The sequence below is a fragment of the Myiozetetes cayanensis genome, unplaced genomic scaffold (genome assembly GCF_022539395.1).
Source record: "Myiozetetes cayanensis isolate MyiCay16 unplaced genomic scaffold, myiCay2020 scf1, whole genome shotgun sequence".
NCBI classification, from domain to species: Eukaryota; Metazoa; Chordata; class Aves; order Passeriformes; family Tyrannidae; genus Myiozetetes; species Myiozetetes cayanensis.
Window position 1 is genome coordinate 48157305 of NW_026086604.1, and position 8875 is coordinate 48166179.

The window sequence follows — 8875 nt, forward strand, 5'->3', positions numbered from 1 at the left end:
ACAGGCTGCAGGAGCACGGACCGAAGCTCCACCTTCAGTGTGAAGAGGTTTTTTATGCACCTAAAAAAAAGCGCTGGCTGACCCGCAGAAGCCCTCCCGAGCCACCCTCCCGGGGCAGCGAGGCTCTCCCCGCCCCTTCCCCGCCGCCCGGCACCTTTAGGCGGCGCACGGGGCGGCACCGGCGGCGGAGCGGACTTCCCCCGGGATGCGCCAACGCTGCCGAAGCGGGGGGCGGATGGAAGTGGTTACAGGGGACGTGCTGAGCCGGCGGCCGCCGAGGAGAAGGCAGGATGGGCTGCGATCCATAAAGGAATACCATCGCTGCCGCTTCGCTGCCCTCCAAGAAGCTTCTCCCGCCGCTCGTCCCCACCCGCCTCGCAGGAGCGCGATGGTTTCTCCAGGAAGCACCGGAGCATCCGCCGCCGGTGCCGCTTCCTCCCTTCCGCATCTCTCCCGTACCCGGTCCCCGCAGCGGCCACTGGGGTGAGGGTCCTATGAAGACAAAAATTTAAGTCCAACCTACGTCTTCTAATCGTGAATTTCTTTTCTTTTAGGAGTCTGTCTTTCATTTGTTCATACTCTCTGCTTCTCGTTTTCCCTTCTTGGTTACGGAAATATGTTCTGATAAGAGGAAATGGAAGTGTGTCTTATCATTAAACCCTAGTACATAATTTTTTTTTTAAGTCCTAACTCTGATCTTATTGCATTTACTGTATTTCCTTCTCTCCCTAGTATACAACAGCCAACATGTCCAGCAAAAAGGCAAAGACGAAGACCACCAAGAAGCGCCCTCAGCGCGCCACCTCCAATGTATTTGCGATGTTTGATCAGTCACAGATTCAGGAATTCAAGGAAGCCTTCAACATGATCGACCAGAACAGGGATGGCTTCATTGACAAAGAGGACTTGCACGACATGCTCGCCTCCCTTGGTAATGTCCCTTTGCTGTTTATGCTTGCCAAGCCAGTTTGGGCTGTTTATGTGAAATTCCTGAGTTCAGGATATGAGAGGTGTCTCAGTTTGTAGTGCACGACTGACATTACTCCTTTAGTTTGAAAGCGCAACCAACTATGAATCCCTTTATTTGTAGGAAAGAATCCGACGGATGAATACCTGGATGCCATGATGAACGAGGCTCCAGGCCCCATAAACTTCACGATGTTCCTCACCATGTTTGGTGAGAAGTTAAATGGCACCGACCCGGAAGACGTAATCAGGAATGCTTTTGCTTGCTTTGATGAAGAAGCAACAGGTACGTGGGTGAAACTCAGCTGCTTGGCAGGGGTTGGGTTTTTTTTTTTATGTTGTTTATATAGGTTTCTAAATAGTATGCTGATTTTTGCACCTTTATAAATTAAGTAATCCTAGATGGCATATTCTACGAAGTAATGAGAATTTGGCTTATCACTGAGTGAGAGTAAAAGGTGTCTGGCTGTTCTGTGTCAGTCAGTACTGTGGACTAGTAGTAATGTTCTTCTGTGAGGCTTTGAAGAAGAGTGTTTTAACTGGGCAGTGTGTATGATCCTCAAAGTGCAAAACGATGTATTTGCTATAAGATGAGGAATTCAAATTGGTAATGTGTGATTTTCTATGGCATTGAAAAGGTAACAGTGTGAAATCTGTCATACCTCTGCAGCAGGTCTGAGATGCATCTGAATTCTTCAGTTTTTAATATTTCAAGACAGGCTGTCCAGACTTTTTAAACTGTGTTGAACCCTCGTCTTGCTGAGTGTACTTTATGCCTCTGATAACAAATGTCATGTGCAGTGCCCTCACCCACAGTTGTTTGTTTTCAGCTTGCAGGAAGGGCTGTAACTGTAGTGGTCTAAAGATAAAAAGTGGGTGGGGTCTAGAAGGTAGAAATGACAGATGGGACTGACTTGCGTAGCAAAATGAGAGAAAAGAGGAAAACACAGAGCTCAGTTTTACTATATCAGACTTTCAAGGTTGTGCCTGTAATCTTGAGGTTAGAGTTTATGCTTTTATTTATTTATTCATGGAGGCTGAGATTCCTGAGAAGCATATAGTAACTTGGGGTGAATCCTTGGGCAATTGTGTGGAATTACAGAGTATTAGCACTTGGATATATTGTGAACTTGTCTTAATAGTATGTTGAAATTATGTAGCCTCTGGACTAGAGATGTCACTACACCTGTAACTTTCCTCACAACTGTCCACCACAATATTTTAAGTTAGCCTGTGGATATATGCTCTGAACCTTTCAAAGGATATTATTCTGTTTCAAACAGCTATTTTCAGTCTGTGTATTTTAGCACCTTTTGCCTTTTCAAAGAGCATCCCCTTCCTGCTGAGGTGTAGGTAAACAGGCTTTCTGTTGGTAAGGCCTTTTCAAATGTTAATCGACTTCCTCCTTCTAAAGGGAAATCTCTTTACCATCTCCTAGAGAAGGAAGTTTTGTTGGTAGGTTAATTATTTTCTCTCCACAGGTAGTCTGACTCACTGTGCTACAGTGTGGGTTTTTTTGTGTGCACCAAAACAAGAGCCTATGAATAATGATATAAAGAAAATGGTTGTGCTACCAGTTCTTTTGAACAGGAACCTTCTATGTCTATGTAAACAATAAGTTACTAGTTCGGGCACCCATGTACTGATAAGATTGATTTTATTATCTTCTAACTCTGTGTGGTAAATGTTTTAGTCTAGTCCTATGATGATTTGAGGATAATGGTTCCACAGTCTGGTTTATGTCTTATGCCATCCTCAAATTTTAACCAGGAAACATATGAGACAGTTATGCTGTTTTATTGACTTTTACTTCGTAATAGTCAAAATACACTCTTCAAAATAATGTGTGATGTATTTGTAGAACCCATGTCATGTTTACCCTTTATTCATTGTATTCTCAGGTTGGCTTCTGATCAGTTTGTTCCTTTTAAAAATGTACAAAAGCCTTTCCAGCTCTATCAACCTTTTTTCTTTTACTTTTTTTTTTCTTCATTTCATGGTGTCCAGATGTGTGTTTGTTATGGGCCTGACTTTCTAGCTCAACATTGGTGTAGGTCTTTTGAAAGAGAGTAATACAAATCAGATCCTACTGATGAGGATAAGGTAGTTGTATGTGTTGCGTTTTATTTATGTTTCCTACAGTGCCAGTCGAGTTGGGTATGTTGCTTCAGCATTACTATTGTGTGTAGTACTATGGAATTGGTATAAAATTTGTGCCAGTCTGCATTTGGAATGGTTTTTGTCTGCTGTTTGATCCTGCACTGTCATCTGTTTTGTGCTGCCTGCAACAGGCTGAATCTGAAGTTTTGCTTCATTTATTTGTTACTCCCCATGTACGCTGAAGCTGTGTGGGAGGGAGAGGGGGGGTCCCGTTTGCTTTACAATTTGTTGCTGCTAAAACTTTTAGTTTTTTTAGTATTCCTAGTCTGGCAGCCCAGTTCAGTGTTTAAACACCTAGCTATTCAGACAGGAGCAATTAAGTCCTCAAGGCTAAACTTGCAGCACCAAAGGCCTTGCATTCTTTGAATACTAATCCTCATGTCATCTCTCATCACCGCTTGGTCTCTGTAGGATTGCTGAAATAGTCTAATCTGTTTAGCTGCTTTTCTCTCTTCTTTACACAAAGAACTCCAATATTTGACCTGATTAAGATGGGCCCAGCTACTGAACATTCTCCCTGTTTTTAAAGTAAAAGATTGCTGCTAGCTTTCTTGATTTGGAGTCAGTATCCAAAGGCTGGTCTACACTGGAATATGATACTGTTTTCATTAGCATATGTTGAAACATGTTTTTGTTTCCCTTCCCTGCAGCACCACTGTGCTAATTTGTCATGCTCATTGACTGCTTTTTGGTCCCCTGATTCCCTGTTTGGTTTTGCCTCTCTAATGAACTCTGTTTGCTTAAGTTATTCAACTCTCTTTCCAAAGCAGAACTTTTTTATCACATTCTAATTGAATATACATCAGTTGATGTGGGTGTCTACATATGATTTCCAGCTGTTCCACAGAGTTTACATGTCTTCTTTTTGGAACATACTTCTACCTTCTCTGTTCTGTTACTGATATTTCTCCAACTACAGTTCAATAACCAATTTCTTTCTCAAATGAAGAAACTATTATGCTTTTAAAGACATGGCTGGTCTTATTTCAGTATTTAGCAGGTTTTGCCTTCTACTATCTCCCATTCGTTATGCACATTTCTTTTTTCATCTGTAAATTTTCCTGGAATTATTTGGCAACTGGTGGTTCTGCCTACTTCTTAAAATGGAATTAGCAGAAGATACCTAGAAACTGCTCATTTTTATAGCTTCATACATTTCCTCAAAAATCTTATGATAATATTTTAGCATAAAGTAAATAATATAGCCTACCTTTTTTTTTTTTTTTTTTTTTACTGGGTTCTCCACCTCTCCACAGTAAACATACTTCCTCCCTCCTGAGCTAACTTGCTCAGTCCTGTCTGAAAGTCTTTTCTGTTACAAACTCTCTGGACGCTTGCCAGGAGTTCATTGTATCCACCTAAACTGCCTCCAGCAACACTGTTGTGCATCAGCAAAAAGCCAAATGGTGGTTATTTAGTCCCAAGAGGAAACTAGTTTATAGAGGATGTGCAAATATATCTAATGAAGTCAAGAAAAATATAATTCATTTAAGAGAACTGCTTGTGTAATGAAGACTAGCAGTGACAGGAACTTGTTTTTCCACTTTGAGCCGTTGAAGATCAGGAAATGGAAATAGGTGTTATTAATATCACAGCAGGTCAGGCCTTGTTTTCAAAAATCTGTATGAAATGCATTAAACTTCCCCCCTGTCCCTTTGCAGCCAAGGAATTTCTGTAGAATGCAATTAAGAAAGTGTTTAGGGCTCTTGGTGAAAATGCCTACGCTGTGTTAGTTAATTGTGTGTCTGTGCCGCTGCTTCTGGAGACCCAGCTAAGAAACCTGGCTTCCCTTTTGTGTCTCTCTGTATGTCTCATTCCAGGGTTCATCCAGGAAGACTACCTGCGGGAGCTGCTGACGACCATGGGAGACAGGTTCACGGACGAAGAGGTGGACGAGCTGTACAGAGAGGCACCCATCGACAAAAAGGGGAACTTCAACTACATCGAGTTCACACGCATCCTGAAACACGGAGCAAAAGACAAGGATGACTGAGCAAATCCATGGATACCTGCAGATAGCTGCTTTTTTTTCCTCCTATTAATTTTATTTCTCAGGATCTGTTTTTTTTTCTTTTTTTTCCTGTTGGGACCTTTTGCATACATTTTTAGCATTCCAGCTTTTTCCTCTGTGGTTCAGGCACACCTGCACCTTTGTAATAGGACTGGAAATGGGCAGGGAGAGAGGATGTCTTACGGTGATAGAGGTTGAGGGACAAAGATCAGGGAGTGTGGAGGCCCAGGTAAAATGTCAGTGCTACTCATCCTAGCTGGATTAATTTTACATTTTTAATGGCAACTTTTCAAATAAACCACTGTTCTATTCAGTACATCATTAAAGTGTTCATGCTAGAAGTGGACTGTTTATCTAATGATATATGTAAATACTTTTGCAACTGTATGCAGTCGTGTTGTTACCTACTTTTGCCTTAAAAATGATGCGTAAGTCACTTAAGCATACTAATGTTTGTACTTCTGCGACTGAGTACTTTACCTGCTACTGTGAGCACACACAGTGAAGAAGAAATTCCCATCCTTCAAATTTTAGTGCATTGTAAGTTAATCATTCTGTCCAAGACTTGCACATTAAACATTTTAAATCTTATGATGTAATTCAGCGTCTATTTTACCACCTCAGTGCCTCCATTTCTCGACACTATATTAATGCCACTTTTAAAAAACTCATAAATCCTAGACTTTTCTTTAAAACAAGATATCATATGTGGGTAGAGTTGCTTGAGTGATGCTTCTTACCAGATCTGGGGTGCTGCCAATATTGCATTATTTACATTTCCTTGCAACCATTTATTATTTTCTTTTATCTTCCTATCTTTTTTTTCAAAGCATGGTGAGAATAGGGATGGATGAAGAAGGAAGGTGTGCTGTATCTATCCTTTTTGTTTTCTGTCCGAAAATGTTATTCTTGGTTTCCAAATGAAACAATATACACTGTATTTTTAAGAGTGCTGAGAGTGGTGTTTTGGGTGTGTGAGATGGAGGCATTTCTTTTTGTTCCATTTCTCAAAATTGTATCCTCTAGTTCTTGTGGTAGGGATGGCAAAGCAGATTTGCTACAGTATTCTGAAGCAACTTTGCCATAATCTGAATGCTTGTGGTTCTCATTTTTTTTTTGGTTTTGAGAGAAAGGGTGATCAGAGCCGCTTCTAACACTTCTAGGAATTACACTGTTAATCCCTTCAGAATTTACATTACAAAATTGAGACATTTGGCTGAGAGGTTTTGCTGTTTCTTGGTAGGCTGCTATTGTGAACTTAAGTTTCAATAAATGCCATTAGAGGACAGTGATTAAAGCTCTGAAGTTCCTGCTCTACCTGAGTCCCAGGGAGCTTTGCAAAGGAGCGGGAGCCGTGCACAAAAAGATGACAATAGGCCTGTAAGAAGAGCGTGGAAGTCGCTGAAAGCCAGAGAGGAGGAAAAGGTTCAAAATGGAATCAGAAAGCGACCTCCAAATGCCTCATGAATGTTTTCCTTCAGTTGCTGATTTTTTACAGAAAAAATATCTACGTTTAGAGAGGGCAGAAGTTAAAAACTCGAGCAAGAACTGTTGCAAACTATGAGTGAAACCAACTTGGATGCGTCTGAAGGAGGCGAAGTCCTCCCGCCACCGGCTTGGGGCCAGCCCCCCACCGGCGTTATCCGCAGGGCCCCCGGGCTCTTCCCGAGGGGAGCGGGGGGCGGCTCGGGGCCATGCCCGGAGCAACCAGCAGGTGGCAGCACCGCTCCTGGCGCTAACGCGGCCGGAGGGGCCAGCGGCTCCCAACGCAAATTTATGCTGATTTTTGTTTGTTTGTTTGTTTGCTTGTTTGCTTGTTTGTTTGTTTGTTAGGGTTTGGGGTTTTTTTAAGTCCCGAAGAGCTCGTTTGGTGTAGCGAACACAGGGGGAAATGTGCTCCGTCCCCACAGAAGCCCGCCCCCACGCCCGGTCCTTCCTCAACAAAGCAGGATTTTTCACACTGCAGCTTTTGCACGCGGTGAATTTTTGGCTCTTTAATCAGATTCGTTTGTTGGAGAAATGAGTAAAACGAGGCCTCTGCCAGCCGTTGTCACAGGCCTACATGTACAAACACACATGTGGCGTATGTTTGGAAAAGATTGAGTTTCAAAAGGACTTATGCCCTTCCTTGTAACTCAAACCAGAGATGCTGCTCGTGCATTTCATTCCTTGGTATCCCAGCGAGCGCTCTTCTTGTTTTGTTAAGATTAGCTTTGAAAAAACTACCCTAAATTCAAATTTATATGTTTGCATAACTTTGTTTACATATGAAAGTCTGAAACCTGTGATATAAGCTAAACTGCTGAGGCTCAGAGTGAGGCAGCTGGTATTTACCTACAGCAATAAATGCCAATTGTTAAACCCTGGTGCTTGCTTATGGGCGAGCGTTGTGTTGCTGTACAGCAACGCCTATATGACACTTGTCTTGTGATGATATACTATAGTTCACTAATGCTATTGTTCTTAGCCTTGCCCTTGGGAGAATCTTTGTTTTATTCTCAAGTTTAGTGGCATTTAATGCTCCATAAAAACATGTCAGAGAGAATGATAAAAATGGACTTTTGGTGGCCTGGGATTTCTCTTGTGAAGAAATTTTAAACCTCTGCTCAGCACTGATGCAGAGGGTGCCTTAGAGTCTGTGTCTGTCTGGAACCAGTAACGCTGGTTTTGTAGACTAATTGCAGTTCTTAGTCAAAATCAGTCTCAGTAAGAGCCACACAGAATTTTCAAGTGTTCTCACTGAAGTGGATCAGCAGAACTTGAAGGCATTTGTTGTGGGATGTCTTTCTCCTTTTTTTTATTATTAATTCAGTTGTATTGTAGCTAGGTCACTTCAGTGGAGGGTGAGAACAATGTGGCCTTGAATCCCCTAAGCTAGAAGAGAGAATTAAAAGTAGGTCTGCAACATTCAGGCTGAATGTTAAACCACTGAACAATTGAATAAGGGAGGGTGGAACCATCACAAGCAGCTGTGTTTCTTACTGTGTCAGGTTTTTTCTTTCTTCTTTTTTTTTTTTTTTTTTTTTTTTTTTTTTTTTTTTTTTTTTTTCTGGCAAACTAAGGAGCTTAGGCAGTGATCCCAGCAGAAGGAATAAAAGAGATCAATTCTACCTGAAGACTCTTTCCTGCTTTTCAAGGTGAAGCTCCCAAAAGCTATGACTCACATATGGGGTTTGGATGCTTGTTTCCTGTGGTTGCAGAGGCAACAGAGCTGAACCCTCAATGAGTTTTAGCTTATAAACCGTTTCCTCTCCAGGACTGCCTGTGAGAAGCAGTGCCTCACCAGGGAACTGTCTCACACATCCTGTATCTGGCTTAACACCCCCCCCACGCAAACTCCCGTCAGTGTAGGTAATAACTTGTAAAGGCTCTCACCGCCTTTACACTGATTGAATGTCGTGTGCTGTAAGCTGCTGTGGCTCAGCACCTGATTATCCTTCGGCAGCTCGGCTATCTCTGTACCAGGCGCAGTCATTTTCTAAGCTGTGCTGTCCCTGCTTGTGAATTACACCCCTAACTCCGGTAAGAAAGGGCAGTGGTGACTCCTTACTTCCTCTTCAGTACTTCTTTTTGATGAGATTCAGCAGATCCTTACTCAATACGCTTGTTTTAATAGTTACTAATTTTAGAGCCTAACTCCCCCGGATGGGGAGAAAGCAGCATCTGTCAGTCTGGCAGGCACGCCTCACTGTGAATAGCACCAATGATGTCAAGCATTCTTCCCCGCCATCCAGATAC

At 42.3% G+C, this 8875-nt stretch overlaps 1 protein-coding gene across 1 annotated transcript; it reads left to right on the forward strand.

The window, feature by feature from the left end:
• Positions 1-326: 326 nt before the first annotated feature.
• LOC126643647 (myosin regulatory light chain 2, smooth muscle minor isoform-like) lies at positions 327-5728 on the forward strand. Its single transcript, XM_050322162.1, has 4 exons — positions 327-483; positions 733-931; positions 1091-1252; positions 4947-5728. Exons 2-4 carry the CDS (start codon positions 748-750, stop codon positions 5117-5119), a joined length of 519 nt encoding a protein of 172 aa, XP_050178119.1. The 5' UTR covers positions 327-483; positions 733-747; the 3' UTR covers positions 5120-5728.
• The last annotated feature ends 3147 nt before the right edge of the window (positions 5729-8875 follow it).